A 21,117-nucleotide genomic window follows, 5' to 3' on the forward strand; every position below is an offset into this window, starting at 1 on the left:
CTCCTCTGCGGTGCGATCGCACAAAATCACTCATAGTTCCTGCATCGATTTTCCAGATTTGTGCGAACGAGCTCCTCTGTGATGCGATCGCACAAATTCCCATATAGTTCCTGCATCGTTTTTGCGGATTCGTGCGAGCATACGAATTTGAGGCACGAGCGCACACACTGCCTTGACTTTTGGAGCCAACTCTGTAGACCCGTGCGAGCGCACAAAATGTCCGTGCGATCGCACGGCACTTGCTCGAGCAAATCTCAGCTGTTTTTCCATCATTTTCAACATTATCACCTGAAAAGCACAAAGATGGAAAAGGGGAATAAAAGAACAGCAAAACTATATAAAACTAAAAAAAGCATAATAAAACTCTATAAAATCCTAGCCTAGAGCGACATAAATGCCGCTCATCAACTAAATTATGCTAATTGACTATGTGGAAATTAATTTGGATTCCTGGCTTTATGGTTTTTCGGCATGAATTATAATTGTTCATAACCTGATAGTAGTATCATGAGCCTCTAATTAATTCCATAATCAATTATAGTCAACATGGATTAAATTTTATGAATTTTCAAAGAAATAAAGGGGTGAATTAATTTGGTGTAATTAATTGCATATTCATGCGATTATTTAATTATATGTTTGCAAGATTTTCGACAGTTTTGTCAATAATGGTCGGAATCTTATGTTTTTATAGTGTTCTCCGCATGTAAACGCGTTTTAAAATTTTGCTAAATTTTTTTTTTCGGCCGAACCAGAATTCACAAATTCGAAGCCTAACTATGACTTTTCAGAGGTTTTAGTTTTTCGAACACAAAATTTGTAATTTTTATGATGTTAAATTAAATATTTGCAAACCTTGTATGTAAATATTGAATTAATAATTGACCTATTGCATATGATTAACAATTTTAAGAACTAAATTCGTTAACTATGAAACCTAATTTGTAATTATAATTAATTTGTTGATTTTCAAACAATTTGAAATTTGTTTTTATTTTTAAAATTAATTGATAATTTAATTAGGATCCTATGATTAAAACCACCATAGAAATTTGTTAAAATTGGAATTTTAAATTTTTTATGAACCTAGATTTTAATACCTAAAGATCATGTAAACGAAAATTGTTTTAATTAATAAATTTTTGATTTTTCGCCTAAATTTATGAAATTAATATGAATTATTAATTTTTCATGAAATATAAAATTATAAAAGGTTCGATTTTTATATAAAACGTTCACCAACTTGCATGCACGAAGTAACGGAAAGCCAAGTGTTACCCTTAAGGGGTGTTGCAATGGTGCGGGCATGCGACGACGAGCAAGAGAGCTCGTTCCCAATGCGGTGATATGACAGCGAGCAAGGCACAGGCGTGCGCGCGCGAGCTACGACCTGTGTAGTGTGTGCAGTGTGGAAGTGAGCGAGCAAGGCGAAAGGGGTAGTGCGCGCACAAGACTAGCGAGCGCCGGCGACGAGGCATCGAGCGATGCCCTCGTGCCATGCGCGGCTGCCAACACTGTGTCACGCCCAGAAAGCGATGGAGACGAGGCATCAAGCAATGCCCTCGTGCTATGCGCGCACGCCAAGCAGTGTTTGCGCGCCCAGCGAGCGCTGGTGCGAACCAGCGAGCGTTGTCCTTGGCGAGGTCGTGCAATGGATTTGGGCCATGCGTGCACTTACCAACGACACTGCTGCCTCGACGATTCATGGGCCTTACGCCCATGTTCCTTGCCTTGGCCCAATGGTTCGTTTTAATTTTTCGTTGAGCGACGAATTTAATTAATTTTAATTTCGTGCTTATACTTTTTTTCGGAATTTAATTTTATAGTTTAATTATTATAATTAATTTATACTAATTATTTAATAAAATTAAACCTTGATAAAATTATAATTAGTTAAATTTAATCAACTGAAAAATAATTAACGGATTCAAAATTATCTTATATGAGCTTTAAATTTTAATCAAATTGTAGTTTTCGATTGGACGAGGAAATACATTTTATGTTTAAAATTGGTAAAACATATAATTCTTGGTTTGAGTGGGAGCTTTTATTCATAGTTATTAAACTCTTGATTAGGTGCTTGTTCCTTTAAGGTTAACAACTTGATTAGAACTAATAAGGTCAAATAATTTGTAGACTTTTGAGCCTTGATTAGTTGTTGCAAATGTTAATGTGATGCATATTTTTCTGCTAACTTGCTAAGTGGGCCATTCATTGATAAATGAATGGGTGAATGGTATGTTGCAAATATATTGTTTTGCAGGTTGCAGAAAGTGATTAGTATGGCCTAAATAGGATAGTAAATATGGCATGTGTACCATTAATTTGAATGTATATATGGTCAAATGCACCATAGTTTTTATTTAAATATGGTATGTGTACCATCAATTAGTTGTAATTAGTTTAATACTGCAAGGCCTATTTGAAGAAAATGACGCCTCCCACGGTGAAATTCAAGAACGACGTTTTCAATCCATTTTCAAGAAAGAGTTTGAAGTTGAAGCTTCAAGATGAAGTCGGACCATACTAGATCACACTTAAAGCTTATACATGTTTTAAGATATTTATTGTTTTAAGTATGTCGTGATATTATGCATGAGATTGTGGCTTGATTATGTTGCATGATTAAGGATTTTAGTTCACTTAAAATCTAACCAACATAGTAAGAGCCCTAAGTTCCAAATTTTAAAAATTGAGTTAAAAGGTGTCATTCCAAAATAACACTTACTTCTCACCTTTACATCATTCTGGTAATAGTTTTCCGCCAAATCGAGGTGTTACTTATTCATTTTAAAGGGGTAAGGTACATATTAGTTGTGAGTACATGTTGATTTTAGTTGAACTCAAAGATATAAGTAAGGAGTCCTTTTATGTCGTTGAAAATGGGATAGTTTTCCTAATAAGTTCTTAGACGTACCTATCAACCAAGAATAGTTTCTAGACTATTAGCAACATCTTTGCTTACCTAAAATATTTTAGAATTTAGTCGAATAAAAAAATGTGCTTAATTCTTCAATGATTCTGAGGATCTTGGATTTATTTTATTCACACCTGGCGGAACACATAAACTCGAATAAAATGCTTAATAAATTTCGAATTATGCATGTTTTCTAGAATTTAAGTTTATTAAGAGCATGTATGAGTGGTTATTTATTCGTTTATTCTTTTCAATTGTAGTTTTAATTGTGGCAAACAACAAAAATCAAAACATCATCAAGGGTTGTGAACTTATGATCAAGTTTAACTTAACAAATTTTCTTGAATGGGAAAGGAAACTGGTTGAAGTTCTAAAACTCAATCGCATTGAGTATGCACTATTCTACTCCATGCCAAGCTACTATGCAAGAGACATGACTCCTGAAAGACATGCCGCCTGGGAATCGGATCTCAAAAAGGTCATGAGTCTCATGCTGAGCAACATCCCTATCGATTGGCATAGAAGGTTTGTAGCTTACGAACCAGATATGCTTCTCGGGCATGTAAGGGATATCTGTTGTGGAAGCACGGAAGAAAGAGACCTAAATGTCCAAGAATTTATTCAATCAATGAAAGGGCTAAAAGTTGATCTTCATAACAGATGTTTCAGGATGGAAGTCCAAGAAACACATACCCAAGTCCTTTGCTCTAGGCAAAGTGTTGGTAAACCACTTAGAGATCATGTGTACTACATGTTATCATTGTTTGAACACTTGAGTCTGCTAGGTTCACCAATAAGCGAAAGGAAGATTGTCTCCAAATTACTCAACTCACTTCATGATGGATTTAAACATTTCAAGCTATTCTATATGAGTGAACCAAGAGAAGAAACCGTTGGTGAGTTTATTCGGATTGTCAAAAATGATGAAATAGTACTCGAATGTGAAGCCAAAGTTTTACTCAAGGCTAAAGGGAGACCTCTTTAGAAAAGTGGAAAGTCCAAGGGCAATGCTGAGTTAGTTCCCAAAAATAAGACAAAGCAGGATAAATCCACATCAAGTTGTCTCTATTGTGATGGAATTGGCCATTACAAAAGAGAAAGCCCCAAATATAAGGAAGATCAGAAGAACGGAACTGTCGTTCCATCTTCAGGTATTTTCGTTATGGACTGTAAACTTGCTATTTCAATTTCAGGTATTAGATACAGGTTGTGGCTAACACTTATATTACAATCCATAGGGACTAAGAAGAAGTAGAAGATTAAGCAAGGGTGAAGTCGACCTACGAGTGGGAAATCGAGCAATGATTGCTGCATTAGCTGTAGGGACTTATTATTTGTCGTTGTCCTCTGGGCTAGTTTTGGAACTGGAAGAATGTTTCCATGTTCCAAGTCTTACTAAAAACATCATTTCTGTTTCTTGCTTAGATGCTAAGGGATTTTCCTTTTTAATAAAAGACAATAGTTGTTCTTTTTATTTTAAAGAGATGTTTTATGGATCTGCTAGATTAGTCAATGGACTTTATTTATTAGATCACGACAAACAAGTTTATGACATAAATACCAAAAAGGCCAAAAAGAATGATTCAGATCTCACCTATCTGTGGCATTCTCGATTAGGCCATATTAACATGAAGCGCATAGAAAGACTTCAAAAGGAAGGAATTCTAGAACCATTTGACTTAGAGGATTATGGTAAGTGCGAATCATGTTTACTTGGCAAAATGACAAAGAAACTTTTATCTAAAGTTGGAGAAATATCAAGTGACCTATTTTGATTAGTCCATACATATGTATGTGGACCAATGAGTTCAAATGCTAGAGGTGGTTTCAGCTACTTTATCACTTTCACGAATGACTTCAGTAGATATGGTTATGTCTACCTAATGAAGCATAAGTCTGAGTCCTTTGACAAATTCAAGGAATTTAAGAGTGAAATATAGAATCAACTAGGCAAGAAGATTAAAGCACTGCGGCCTGATAGAGGCGGTGAATATCTGAGCTACAAATTTGATGACCATTTGAAAGATTGTGGAATTTTGTCAGGACTGACTCCTCCTGGAACACCTCAATGGAATGGTGTATCGGAATAGAGAAACAAGACCTTGCTAGACATAGTTCGATCAATGATGGGTCAAGCCGAACTTCCAATAGAATTTTGGGGACATGCACTAAACACAACTGCACTCACACTAAATAGAGCTCCGTCTAAAGCTGTTCAAAAGACTCCATATAAGTTATGGTTTGGAAAGCCTCCAAAAGTGACTTTTCTTAAGATTTGGGGTTGTGAAGTATTCGTCCAACGATTAATTTCAATGCCAAAAAAATAAATATACATAGGAATCAAAAACAATAATACTACTGATCAATATGCCAATGGTGGTTAATTTATCCTCTTAGCTAAAAGCTTCATATTAATTTAGGACGTCTCGGGTGCGATTTTTTTCCGTCAAAAAATTTTATTTTATATTTTCCCTTTTTTCCTCTTAAATTACTAAAACTTAAGATTTCAGCGACGACCTTATATAAATCTACGGTTGAAAGTTTTTAGTGCACTTACATGTGATTAGATAGAATTGTGAACTGTCAATAAAATAAATCTACAGTTGAATTTTTTTTTGCACTTACATTGGTCAAAATTATAATGTGATTAGATAGAATCGTGAACTGACAATAAAAAAGAAAAAAAAAATATAGAATCGTGAACTTCCAAGAAAAAAAGGAAACGAATATGGGGAATCGTAATCTACGATGCAAGTTATAGAAATTACCTATTAAATAAAATAGTTTACAAATATTATATACATACAAAATAAATATTATTAATATTTAACCATAACTAAATTTTCAAATACCTCACTTAAATAATAGGTTGACAATTCTAATTGCACTTAAATTGGTCAAAATTACAATATTTATTACTATATACTAAAAGAGACACCAGGACTGACACGTGTCAATTCCTGGTGCGATTTTTTCCCGCCAAAACCCACTTTCCCAAAAAATGTGTATCTGTTTGATTTTATATTTATTCTCTACTTTTTTTATATAAACTATTTATGTATGGAAACAAAATTTAGTTTATAAATTATGGCAATAATAGATACGACGTAATAATAATTGTTCTAAATTGTTAATATTTTAGTCTAATCTCTATATTAATAATGGAAAATATATCACTCAATATTTTGGTCAAATCACCATATTACAATTTTAAATATGCATATTAGATTAATAAATTTAAACGAGTATGTTAAAATGTTATAACTATGCAGTAGTTTGAGAGTTATTAAGTTAAATATTTTGTGAAAAAGATGATCAAAATCCGTACGTGCACGGGATCTATTCTAGTATTTGATAAATTAGTGAATTTCCAAAAAAAAAAAACAAAAAACAAGGTGTACCATGAACTTCCAAAAAAAAGGAAACAACAATGGAGAATAGTAATCAAATATGCCCGTTTTGAAAATTACTTATTAAATAAATAATTTACAAAAATTATATACATAACATACAAAATAAAATTATTAATATTTAACCATAATTAAGATTTCAAAGACCTCACATAAATAATAGGTTGACAATTTTAATTGCACTTAAATTGGTCATAATTACAATAGATGCTATAGAATCGTGAATTGCCAAAAAAAAAAAAAAAAACAAGGTGTACCTTGAATAGCCAAAAAAAAAACAAGCAAATTAGCTTAAACAAGCTAATTTGCTTGAAAAAAATGGGCCAATGAAATAATATTAAATTATATTATATTTAAAATATTGATTGGAAAATATGACTACATTAATATCAAGCTAGTAGCTAACAATTGGGATACCAATTAGGTAAAAAGGAAAGTAGCTTGATATATCATGTGGCATAATTTAGCAATTAGCTTACCGTTGAAGATGCTCTTACAATGTATACAAGTTAAGTTATCCCCTGAAATATGTTACAGAAGGTCTTGCATGCACAAGGTGTACAATAAATTATTGTGCATCAACATAACTTTTACCTAGTTTTCTCTAACTTTTATATAATTAAAAAAAAGTTAATAAATAAACATTATAAAGTGTTAAATGTTTAATTTTGTACATTATTAGTGATTTTGAAGAAATATTTTTTATTAAAATGAAAAGTTTTATTACTAAAAAGTACATAACTTATATATATATATATATATATATATATATATATATATATATATATATATATATATATATATATATATATATATATATATATAAGGGTAACTTTTAAGCATTTTACGTCAACTTTAACTTCGGTGTACAATATTTATCGTACACCCCATGTAAATAAGAATTTGTGAATCTATTACTATATATATAAATATACTAAAAGAGATATCAGGAATGACACGTGTCAATTCCTGGTGCGATTTTTTCCCGCCAAAAATCACTTCCCAAAGAGTGTATCCGTTTTATTTATTTTTATTCTCTACCTTTTTTTAATAAACTATTTATGTATGGAAACAAAAGTTAGTTTATAAATTATGGCAATAATAGATACGACGTAATAATAATTAATCTAAATTGGTAATATTTTAGTTAAATCGTTATATTAATAATGGAAAATATATCACTCAATATTTTGGTCAAATTATTATATTAGCATTTTAAATATGCATATTAGATGAATAAATTTAGTTGAATATGTTAAAAATGTTATAAATATGAAATAATTTGGTAATATTCAGTTAAATATTTTGTGAAAAAATAATCAAAATTTATACGTGCACGAGATCTAATCTAATATGTTATAGTTACATGACCCTTACGACTACATTTAACACCGAATAATCTCATATTTTAGTATTTTACAATCGTGGATTGATGGATCCACCTGTGGCCAAGAGGTGGGCACGTTATGCCCCCACATTACTATATGTAGACAAGTATTTTTGCTTGACGGTCACATATTCAGGTCTAAGGTCTTGCAAATCTTTCAAGTGTTTTGTATATGTAAACAGGTTAAAGATATGACTCCATCAATTCTGAACTACGAAACATTATGTCGTGAGTTGTTATTTTTATAAAAGATGAGAGAATTAACTATGTATAAGGTTAAGGTGTTACTCCTTTTCTTATCATACTACGTTAGATTTTTACGATTATTATTTACATAATTATTAAGATAAAAGTAGAAAGTTAGTAGAATATAGGCAAATTTTCGAAAAACAACCTTTTATAACCGCTTTTATGCGAAAGACAACTTTTTATAAATTTTTTTGCGAAAACAGACCTAAAACTAAATAAAATTTGCGAAAGACAACCTGAAAGCATTTTCAGGCGTTGACCTACATTTTTCCGGTTTGACTTTGCCGGTTTTACTAAGTACACCCTCTTTCACTCCCTTAAACCTTAGTTTGAGCCAAAAATTAAAAAAACCCCAAAATTTATTTTTGGTCTTCTCTGTTCTTCCTTCCCCCAAATTTTCGAATCCCCAATCTTGTTGCTGATTCATTCTGAGGAAATTGCTTCAATTGCTTCTCAATTAACCACATTTCGATTCTCTACAACTTAATTTCAGTAAGTTTTGTTCATTAATTTTGTGTAATTTTGATGAAGAAAAGTTAGGGGTTTTACCCAAAAAGAGTGCAAAAAGTTCAGAATTTTTACCCAAAAATGGAAAATAACCATAATTTGAAGTAGTTGAAGAAAGTGACATTTGGAAATGAATGACTTACAACATTCAATGGAAGTTCGTTGTTTGCAGAGCTTCATTAATGTCGTTCGTTCACCTTCTTTTTGTCTTCCCAAAGGATTTTTTTTTAGGTTTTAAGGAAGTAGCTTTATATGGGAAGAAAAAATTAGGGAAAATGGTGGAAATAAGAAAATTAGGCCTCACGTGACCGGCACATGCCAAGTCAAACCAGAAAAATGTAGGTCAACGCCTGAAAATGCATTCAGGTTGTCTTTTGCAAATTTTATTTAGTTTTAGGTTTGTTTTCGCAAAAAAAAAAATTATAAAAGGTTGTCTTTCGCAAAAAAGTGGTTATAAAAGGTTGTCTTTCGCAAATTTGCCTAGAATATATATAATAAAATATAGATAAAGAAAGAGAAAAGTGTGAAAAGGTGGGTGAATGTAAGAAAAAATGAATAAAGTAAAAGTGAATGATAAGTTGTAAATATGGTGGGATAAGAATGGTTAGGTAGTAAATTTTCATATCCAAAGATAGAATAAAGTAAATTGTAAAGAACATTTTGAGACGGACTAAAACATAAAGTGTAAAGATTATTTTAAAATGGAGGTAGTATGTTTAAGGTAAAATTTATTTAGACTTTTTTTTTTTGCTAAGAAAGAGAGAATAATATTAATTGGATCAATAATTACAACTTAAGCCAACTCCAAGTCATACAAACCAACTAGGTTGGACTCTATGCCCTTGGAATCAGCAGAAAACAAAGCTAGAACAAGCTCTAAAAAACAGCCAGAATGCCTAAAAAGGCTATTACAAAGTTGTAAACCAGTCACTATCCCTCTTGCTTACATGTTTTGGCAAAACTACTTGAATTCTGCTCTTAACCATCTGCTTCAAAGTCTTCACACTATGACTGACAGTGGGAATGGTACTATCCCAAAAACTAGTGTTTCTACATTTCCAGATCAGATAGACAGCAGCACCAATAGCTGCAAAATAAACTTGCTTCCTGAACCTTGAAGCTCTACTTTGTCCAGCTTTCCTGAGTAACTGAACCAAATTGCCATGAATAGAGAAGCCAATCCACTGATGAACTGCTATAATAATTTGCCTACTATACTGGCACTGAAAGAATAAATGCTAATGAGTCTCATCATCCAGCCCACAAATCAAACAATTAGCAGATTGACTAATGCCTATCTTTGCTAGCTTTTCTGTAGTCTGAAGTCTGGATTGAACAGCTAACCAGCAAATGAATCTATGCTTAGGAACATTCAGTCTATTCCAAACCATTTTATCCCAATGCACCCTTGGCTTATTCCCAACTAATTTCTCATACACTTGTTTTACTGAATACTGAGGCATGTTTTCAAACTCTGCAAGAGTAAAAAACTGTTTTAGTTTCTCCTTTGTATTACAAACTTGCTTCCAGTACCAGCTAGCAGAAGAGTCAGGCTGATACTCCCACCAATCCCCATCCTTTAAGTAAACTGAATTGATCCACCTGATCCAAACATTTTCCTGCTTCTTGACTAAAGCCCATACATATTTTCCCATAAATGCAATATTCCAAATCTGAACATCTCTAAACCCCAAACCTCCAGTTTGCTTGTCACTACAGACCTTATCCCAAGCTATGTTGATTGGTTTATGACTGAAAGCATGACCACTCCATTGGAAGGCTCTACATATCTTCACTATATCTTGTGGAACACTTTTTGGAAGCACATATATCTGAGCCCAATACATATGCAAACTTAACAACACTGAGTTAACAAGCTGCATTGTTGCTGTATAGGATAAGTTCCTAGAACTCCAAACTTTAATCCTGGTTATCATTTTGTCCACCAGATGAGCACACTAAGCCACAGAAATCTTCTTAGAGCAGATAGGAACTCCCAAGTATTTAAAAGGCAGCATACTTCTAGAAAATCCAGAAACATCCACTACCCTCTGAATATCAGTTTCCTGCATACCATGACAGTAGATAGAAGATTTTTGTTGATTTGCCTTTAAACCAGAAGAATTAGAAAACAATTTGAAAGCTTGGAGCAACAGATAGATAGACTGATAATCACCCTTGCTACAGATAATCAGATCATCAGCAAAACATAAATGAGTAAGACCAATCCCCTTACATCTTGGATGAAACTGAAACTGAGGCATAGAGCTCACTCTATTCAGGATTCTAGACAGATATTCCATGCAAATGACAAACAACAGAGGAGAGATAGGGTCTCCTTGCCTCAAACCTCTCTGGGATTTAAAAAAGTCATGCATAGAACCATTCAGCATCAGGGAAAACATGGGAGTAGACACACATTACATGACCATGTCAACAAATTTCTTAGGGAAATCCAACAATTCCAGCATCTCTTGTAAGAATTGCCAATCAACAGTATCATAGGCTTTTTGTAAATCAATCTTCATAAGGCAACTAGGCTTAACCCCTTTCCTCCCATAATGCCTGACTAAGTCTTAAACAACCATAATATTATGAACTATGTACCTTCCATGAACAAATCCTCCTTGATTCTCCAAAATGAGATCAGGAAGAACTTGTCTTAATCTCCCACACAAGACTTTTGTTATGCACTTATAAATGGTGTTGCAGCAAGAGATTGGCCTGAACTCACTCACATCTTTTGGACATTTAGTCTTAGGAATGAGAGTAATCACAATGTGGTTCACCTCCTTCAAGATTTTGCCTTGCTGCAACATATCAAGGATAGTTGCAATGACTTCATCCCCAACAATATGCCAAGCATCTTTATAAAAATAGGAACCAAAGCCATCTGGACCATGAGCTTTAATACCTGGAATAGAGAAAAGAGCCTTCTTAACTTCTTCTGCTATATAGGGAGCACTGGGAATAGCTTTATGATGATCCATACAAACTGGTCCCTGCTGAACCACCTCCCTGTTTACTGGTGTTCTATTATCAGAAGTACTACCTAGTAGCACTTTATAATAATCCAGGAAAGCTTGAGACACCCCATCAGCTGTATCTTTCCATTCTTCTTTCATATCATAGATGCTATAAACTTGGTTCTGCATCTTCCTGTTCTTGATGCTCTGATGAAAAAGGGAAGTAATTTATTTAGACTTGCTAGAGTGAACCCTCTATCTTAATGACGAATGCAGCCCAACTACCCATATTTAACATGGTATTAATACAGGACACTAATATTAATGTGATGTTTCATGAGTCAAATGTTAACAACTACTCCGTATAGCTAGTAGCCTAGTACTCTCTTAACTGATGTTATTAGAAAGATTGATAATCCGCTAAATATATTACAATCAAAATAATCACCCATCATTTTTAAGTTAATAATAATTACCAGTAATCCCGAAAACAAATTCATAAGGGCCCATGTGGTAACTTTTTTTTCTTTTTTCAATGTTTTTTTTAATTATTTATTAATTTTTGACATAGGATAAATATGCATAAAATGAAAAAGTTTACAAACTACAAACTAAAGTATTAGGTCTTTATACACCATTACAAACATTACAAAATGAACTACAACTATTCTTCTTGCAACCACTTGAATCTTGGACCAATTTAGCAAGCACCATCGCTTTGAGCATTACGAGGCTAATCATGCAGTACATATATTTCTTCAGTTCTCTGTTCTTTTAGAATACTACAAGCAAATATAAAAATAAATCATAAAAATACAAAGTAGTTATCAGTTTTTGTTGTCTTATCAGTTTTTGTTGTCTGTTTCATATGCAACTTAATTATTGTTTGTGTTATCATCGTTTAGTTCAAAATTCATTCAAAACTATACGACTTTCAAAACCATAAAATAGAAAACCGGATAACATATTTTTTAGTTTTCATATTTTTGTTTAAGTACCGTGATACCCGAAGAGGAAGATTTTATTAGATGGATTTCCTCTAAATATGGAGTTTTTACTATCAAATCATCTTATCATCTCCTTCTTTCTCATTCCATTTCTAATAACCCTAATTTGTTTTCTTGGAAGTCTCTCTGGAAAATAAGAATTCCTTTTAAGTATAAAATGTTAATGTGGAATTGTAGGCATGATATTCTTCATGTTGCTGAAAAGTTAAGTTATTTTATACCCCTAGTTTCTTCTATCTATTCTAGATGTTACTTGCATCCTGAAAGTCATTTGCATCTCTTTAAAGATTGTTTTAAATCTAGTATTTTATGGAATCATATTTTCCAGAGGCTTGGTATTCATTTCAAGTGTGACTTTCATATTTTCTTTAACTGTAACCGGAATCAATGGATTTCTTATAATCTCTCTCAAAACATGAAATGGAAAGTTATTTTGTGCGTTGCTTTATGGCATATTTGGAATTCTAGGAACAAGGCTGTTTTTACCGCAAAATGATTCATTCCTTCACCCTTTTTAATAAATTTTATGTGGACTGGGCTTCTACTAATTATATTTTGCAGAAAGATGATAAAGGAAAAGGAGTGATGAAGGAACATCTATCCTAGGAACTCTTGATTGCCTCCATCAGAGGGCTTCGTCAAACTTACATTGATGCTGCCTGGAGGTCCAAGGACTTAGCTGATGGTGGAGGAATTTTCAGAGGCATTTCTGGTTCGTGGTTTTTGGGGTACTCTTCTGCTAAATTATAGAGAATATATTATTTGAGTTGTCTCATATTATTTGTGGGCATGCGCCTCTATTCATAGATGTTTCTACACTTCCTACGATTTCTAAGTCCTATAGACTTCTATCTCATATCATATACATAACTCTATCTCATATGATATTCTTTTGGTGATATTCTTTCGGCTAGTATATATGTTTGTACATTTTGTTGGGTACGTAGTTTTTTGGTATTTGGGAGGTATGCTTTTCATGGTTATTTTGCCCAAATTTATAAGGGTTGCTCATGTACGGAACCCTTACCTAATATCATATTAATATAATATTGTTGACTCATGATTTTTGATGGTGACAAGCTTAAATTATACTCAAGACTGTTTGTCTAAGGAATGTCAGGAACAGATTAATATAAAGCCACAAGTGCTCGTAGAAAGAACAGCATATAAAGATGCCAGCTGAGAAGCTATGAAGAAACCAAGTCCAAAGCGTATGGAAAGATTAAATCAAGCACCAAGAAGGGTGAAGCCTAAGCAAGTCTTATAAGTATCAAAAGGTATAAGACCAGTGTAATTCAAATATAGCTTAGTATGGGAACAGAGTATTTCGTAGAGTCCAAGTAATATCTTGAAACAAAGTAAATCAGTTTTATTTTTACAAAAGATAAGCGTCGAAGTTTAAAACCGAATTTACTATTGTAACGCCCCGACCTCTAATTCAATAATTAACACATAATTAGCAGCGGAATTAACCTAATTGGTCGGGACATTACCTGCCGTAACTTCCTTTTCGGAAATTACAAGGCAAACATCAATCATAAGCCTTTAAATACTCCAAAATATATATAATAATCCTTTATATTATCAAAATAAGAGTGCATAACTTACTAAAAGTCTTTAGTTAAAACTATTAAAACTTTAAGCATAAACTAGGTGAATATTATTAACGTGAAATTCCTCGCCACTACTCGTGTCCATCGTTCCCCGCATGTACCTAAAACGGAAAACAAAACGGTGAGCCGAAGACTCAGTAACGAACTATTCTAGCAGCGTAAATTCATTTCAATTCATTTTATTTAATAACACAGGGAGAATAGAATAAGTAAAACATTTAATAAAACATCATATTCAATTCATTCATAAACTTTGCAATTTAACATGCTAGTTGTCGGCAAGTACGAACCGTGAAGGAATTCTCCACTGGGCCTGGGCCCATAAGAGCCTGGGCTCATCGTAACATGGGGCCTGGGCCCTGAGCCTGGGCTCATAAACCATGGGAGCCTGGGCCCGTAATCCATGGGTGGACAGGTGTCCGTGGTGCATGCATGACCGATAGATAGGAAGATGGTAGTTTATATACCGCCAGACAAACCAGGTCTTTCACTTTCATTTATCATGTTGTATGTAATTTTACCAAGCCTTGGCTTGTATTTCAGTTGAAATAACATAACTCATTTAGCTCATAAAACATCATTTTGATCCTGGGATCAATAAACATATTATTTCTTTCAAAGCATAGCATAAACATAATTTTATGAGAAAACTCAATCAAATTATATTATAATAAACAATTCAAACAAATCATATTTCATTCCCACAATCCATAAAACACATCAAAACATTTAATTCAAAAATTCAATCATAACGTCATAATTTCATAAATCATATTTATAAGGGGATTGCGGGTACTAGCAATAGCCGTTACCTCAATTCTCAATTCGCTAGGGATTTTCTTTGGTTCGTTCGTCCTGAGCTCCGAGTCCAATTTCTTTCAAAATATTAAATCATAGAATTAGTTATTGAACGATAAATAATCTAAATTCGATATTTTATAATTAATAAATTTTATAAGTAGTTAATTTTATAAATAACGAATTTTAATAAAAATATAATTTCTAAATTTAATGAAGATGATATTAATCAAATTTTCAATCAAAAAATATATATGTATATATATTTATTTCATAAATTGTTTGTCCTGAATATTATTTAAATTCCATTTTTATTAAATAAATCTAGTAATTTACTTTATTAAAATCGATAATTAAACCTGAAAAATAATAACGATTTATTAATAAATAATTATATTATAAAAATGCATTAAAATATAAATATTACTAATATTGAAAATCTGAAAATTAAAATTCAGATTTAACTTACCCAAAGGCCCAATGTAAAATGGCCCAATCCTTAAATTGGGTTTTAAGAAAAATAAAACCAAAGTTTTAAAAATTAAAACTTTGTTTTGGAGTTTTCTGGGAAGAAAGAACACGGGCAGGGGGAGGGAAGAGGAGACGGACGAGGAGGGAGGGGAAGGTGGCGACGGATGGGCTCGGGTCCTGGGTGGCGCAGAAGCACCGGAACCTCGCCGGGAGGCGCTGGTGATGGTGGTTGTGCAGCGACGACACAAGGAGGAAAGGGGAGGGGTGCGCGAAGCCGCGAACAGGGGAGGGAGGACAGGGGAGGGGGATTGTGAGGGAGAACGAGTACGAAAGGGTGGTTCTGGGCTGTGGTTGGGGTGGACGCGGTTGCTGGTGGTTATCGGATGGATAAGGTGGTGATGGTGGTGCTGTGGTTGTGGTGGTGGCGTGGGACGAAAGAGGAGGAAGAAAGAAGGAGGCAGGGGACGCGAGAGGAGGAGAGAGCAGGGAGTTGTGGTGGGGTGGTGGTGTTCGGTGGTTCTGGGTGGTCGGGAGATGCGGGGTGGTGGAGTGGTGGTGAGGATGGTGGTGCACGGTGGTTGAGGTGGTTGTTGTTGGTGGTTGGTTGGATTGAATCACAGAAAAACAAGAGTTGAGATTGAGATTGAAATTGAAATGGTGTTTTTTTTGTTGTTGAAATTCCATCCAAAATTCTGAATTTGTACATGAGAATTGTGATGAACAAGCTAGGAATTGTGCTTGGGGTCCAAGCATTTGCATTTGGACTGAAATGTGGGAAGGAAGGAAGTTTTTGACTTCCTGGTTTGAGCGTGGGGAGCAAGAAAATAAAGCTGAGATCTTCATTTTTTTTTTTTATAATAAATTCACAATATTTGGCAAAAATTCAGAATTTGTAATAAAATGTTTAATTAAAATAATTCCTTAAAAATAAATAAATTATCGTTAACGAAAATAAATAATTTCAGTTTATAAATTTATCGTTTAAAATAATTCGTAAAAACGATTAAAATAACGAAATTCGATTATTCGTAATTTAATTAAAACAAAAATTAAGTTAATAAATACTTTCAATTTTAATAAATCGAATTTAAAATTTCGGGGTATTACATCCTTACCCCCTTAGAAAAAGTTTCGTCCTCGAAACTGGAGCTCAGTAGAACTAGCCATTCGTAGAAATCATACAATTCATACTTATTCGTTCTATTAACTATACAAACATGGCAGAATAACATTATAACATAATCATTCAATTAACATATTAAAATTCATACATCTTATCGTTTCTAAACGAATAATTGGGGATATCTCGCTCTCATTTGCGCTTCGACTTTCCATGTAGCTTCAGATGTCAAGTGATTGGCCCACAAGACTTTAACCATTGGAATTACTTTGCTTCTAAGTCGTTTCTCTCTTTGTTCTAGAATTTCAATTGGTTTCTCCTCGTAGGTCAAATCGTTTCGCAACATCAAGGGTTCATGCGTAATCACATGGCTAGGATCAGGAACATATTTTCTTAACATCGACACGTGGAACACATTATGCACCTTTTCCAAGTCGGTTGGTAAAGCTAGTCGATATGCTACTGCACCTACTCTTTCTAGTATCTCATATGGCCCGATGTATCTTGGGCTCAATTTTCCCGTTTGACCAAATCTCATTATTCCTTTCGTTGGCGAAATTTTCAAGAACACGTGATCTCCAACCTCAAACTCTAGTGGTCTTCTTCGTTGGTCCGCATAACTCTTTCGCCTACTTTGCGCTGCCATCATTCTTGATTGGATTAAACGAATCTTGTCAGTAGTTTCTTGAATCAACTCTGGTCCTATAACACGTGCTTCATCGATATCACTCCAACATAATGGTGTTCGACATTTCCTTCCATAAAGTGCTTCGTACAGTGCCATACCAATAGTGGCCTGATAATTGTTGTTGTACGAAAATTCAACCATAGGTAGAAACTTCTCCCAGGTTCCTTGAAAATCCAAAAGACATGCTCTCAACATATCCTCGACAATTTGATTGGTACGTTATGTTTGTCCATCAGTCGTTGGGTGAAATGCGGTACTGAAGTTAAGTTTCGTCCCAAGAGCTTTCTGCAATTCTTTCCAATAGGTTGATTGATACCTCGTATCACGATCAGAAACGATCGAACTAGGCACTCCATGCAACCGCACAATGGTGTTCACATATAGTTCAGCAAGTTGATCCAAACTCGAATTGTTCTTCATGGCTAAGAAATGCGCTGACTTTGTTAATCGATCAACAATGACCCAAATAGCATTCATTCCCTTGGTTGATCTTGGTAAACCTATGATAAAATCCATTGAAACTGAATCCCATTTCCATTCTGGCACATCCAGAGGTTGCAACAAACCTGCTGGTCTTTGATGCTCGATCTTGATTCTCTGACATGTCAAACATTTAGCCACATACTCTGCCACTTCTTGCTTCATGTTGCTCCACCAATGCACTTGCCTTAAATCCTTATACATCTTATTTCCTCCAGGGTGAATCGAGTATGGTGAACTATGAGCTTCTTCTAAAATTCTCTTTTTCAACTTCTCATCATTAGGCACACATAATCTTCCCTGAAACCTTAACGTGCCATCCTCTTGAATGACAAAACCAGGTGAATTCCCATTTTCCACTTCACTCCTTATTCTTTCTAATTGCAAGTCCTTACATTGCGCTTCCTTAATCTCATCAATCAAAGTTGGCTTCATTACCAACACATTCAAGCAAGCATTTCCTTTGATAAACTCAATTTCCATCTTTTGTAGATCATCTCGGTTGACTCGGGAAAAAGTTAGGATAGAATTTAGGTGAGACTTCCGACTTAATGCATCTGCAACAACGTTAGCCTTTCCGGGATGGTATTGAATATCAAGGTCATAATCTTTAAGAAGTTCTAACCACCTACGTTGCCTCATATTGAGTTCTTTTTGGGTGAAAATATACTTAAGACTCTTATGGTCGGTGAAAATTTGACACGAAACTCCATACAAATAATGTCTCCAAATCTTAAGGGCGAAAACAACAGCTACAAGTTCGAGGTCATGGGTAGGGTAATTTTGTTCATGGACTTTGAGTTGGCGTGAAGCATAAGCTATAACTTTTCCATTTTGCATTAAGACACATCCTAACCCATTCTTGGAAGCATCACTATAGATTACAAATCCGCCAGTTCCAGATGGAAGGGTAAGAATAGGGGCAGTGGTGAGACGTTTCTTAAGTTCTTGAAATGCACAATCACAATCATCATTCCACACGAATTTGGTATTCTTTCTAACTAATCGGGTTATGGGTAAGGCAACCTTAGAAAAATCTTGAACGAATCTTCGATAGTATCCAGCTAAACCCATAAAACTCCGTACTTCGGGTACATTAGTTGGTCTAGACCATTCCACAATTGCTTTTATTTTCTCAGGATCAACAGATACACCTTTCTCAGAGATAATATGTCCCAAAATGATATTTCCTTAAGCCAGAATTCACATTTCGACAACTTAGCATATAACTGGTTTTCAATCAACATATCTAACACTTTTCTCAGATGCTCCTCGTGTTCCTCATTACTCTTAGAATATACCAAAATATCATCAATGAAAACAACTACAAACTTATCAAGGTATGGTTTAAAAATACGGTTCATCAAATCCATAAATACAGCTGGCGCATTGGTTAATCCAAAAGGCATCACAACAAACTTATAGTGACCATATCTGGTTCTAAAGGCTGTCTTTGGAATATCCTCGTGTTTAATTCGAAGTTGATGGTAACCTGACCTCAAATCAATCTTAGAAAACACTTTTGCACCTCGAAGTTGGTCAAACAAATCATCAATACGGGGTAAGGGATACTTATTCTTAATAGTAATCTTGTTTAACTCTCGATAATCTATGCATAGCCTCATAGTTCCGTCCTTTTTCTTCACAAACAAGACAGGGGCTCCCCAAGGTGAAACACTAGGTCGAATATATCCTTTTTCAAGTAACTCATCTAATTGTTTCTTTAATTCTTGTAACTCAGCTGGTGCCATTCTATATGGTGCCTTAGAAATAGGGGTGGATCCTGGAATTAATTCAATGCTGAAATCTAATTCTCTTGGTGGGGGCATACTAGGTATTTCTTATGGAAAAACATGTGGGTACTCACAAACAACAGGTATGTCGGTAATGGAAGGTCCAGAGGTATTTAAGTCAATAACACTACACAGATAACCAGATAAACCACTCTCAATCATTTTACGTGCTCTCAAAGCATGGACAATTTGAATCGTTGGTTTTCTTACTAACTTACGGAATGAAACTTTATCTCCATCCGGCGTTTTAAGGGTCACACTTTGCCTCGAACAATTAAGGTTAGCTTCATACTTAGTCAACCAATTCATTCCCAAGATTACATCAAATTCAGATAGGTCAAAAGCTATTAAGTCTGCTCGAAAATTAACTTTCTCTATTACAATAGGGCAATCCTTATACATGGTTCTACATTTCACAATTTCTCCACTAGGAAGGGAGACACTCATAGCATGGAAGTCACAACATGGTTTCAAATTTAAATATTTTGCAAACAATGGAGAAATAAAGGAATGTGAAGCTCCAGAATAAAAAAGAACATGGGCTGGTAAAGAATGGATAGAGAAGGTACCGGTGATAACATTATCATTCTCATCTGCCTCATCCTGTCTCATCACAAAAACTCTTCCAGCTGGCGGTGGTCGGGGTGGGTTGCAGTTTGAACCTCCTGTGTTGATGTTGTTCCGACTACGATCGTTGTTAGTTAAAACTGGTCCTCTCGTGGTTGGGGTTACCTGCTTCGGACAATCTCTGATGTAATGATCATGGCTCCCACATCGAAAACAAGTGTTCGATCCTACACGGCATTCACTCTCGATGTGGCCTCTTCTCCCACATTTGGCACATTCTTGCGCCCTATTATTCTGGTTTCCACGATAACCTTGTCCTTTGTTTCCAACATCGTTCCTCCTTTGGTTTCCCTGATAGCCTTGGTTAGGCTTCTTTGCTCCTCCTTGACTCTGGTTTTCATTTCTCCTTTTATACCCAACATTCTTCGCTTCTCGAATCAGTACCACTCTCTCTACATTAGCTGCAATATCAACCATATCCTGGTATGAAGTAAACCTCTGAGTGGACAACCTATCCTGGTACTTAAGGTGCAGACCTCGCTCGAAATGGTTCATCCTGGACTGCTCTATCGACACCAAGTCTGGTGCAAACCTTGACAACTCCATAAACTTATTTGCGTATTCCAACACGCTCATTGTTCCTTGTTGCAAGTGTAGAAATTCATCTTCTTTTTGTTTCCTCAGGGATGGTGGATAAAACTTGTCTCTCATTAACTTTTGTAGCTCGTTCCAACCAAATCCAGGCCCATTCTTTCGTTCCTTGCTAACTTTCCACCATAATCCTGCTTGACCCGTCAAGTAGAACACTGTGAAATCAACTCTCCATTTCTCAGGGCATTGCAGGGTTTCAAACAACTGATCAATGCGACTTATCCAATCCTCGAACTCAACTGGATCAGGCTTGCCATCATAGGACGGTGGGTTGAGTGACGAAAAGTTCTTGAACATCGTTGCGCTCTCGTTCCCACTAACATCTTTCTTTTTCCGAGAATTATGGACTAATTCGGCCAACATTGCACTTACATTTTCCAATCGTTCCATCCTTTCCTCATGGCCATTAACATGGACATACTCCTCGTGAGTAATGTCGTTATCATCGTGAACATGATGCTCGTTGCGAGCTCCGTTAGTAACATCATTGATA

At 34.7% G+C, this 21,117-nt stretch overlaps 1 protein-coding gene across 1 annotated transcript; it reads right to left on the reverse strand.

The window, feature by feature from the left end:
* Positions 1-9,378: 9,378 nt before the first annotated feature.
* Positions 9,379-10,353, reverse strand: LOC110776597 (uncharacterized). Its single transcript, XM_021981154.1, has 2 exons — positions 9,859-10,353; positions 9,379-9,693 (listed from the first exon to the last, which is right to left on the reverse strand). The coding sequence occupies exons 1-2, from the start codon at positions 10,351-10,353 to the stop codon at positions 9,379-9,381; spliced, it is 810 nt and encodes a 269-aa protein (XP_021836846.1).
* Between the last annotated feature and the right edge of the window lie 10,764 nt (positions 10,354-21,117).

The sequence above is a fragment of the Spinacia oleracea genome, chromosome 2 (genome assembly GCF_020520425.1).
Source record: "Spinacia oleracea cultivar Varoflay chromosome 2, BTI_SOV_V1, whole genome shotgun sequence".
Classification (NCBI taxonomy): Eukaryota; Viridiplantae; Streptophyta; class Magnoliopsida; order Caryophyllales; family Amaranthaceae; genus Spinacia; species Spinacia oleracea.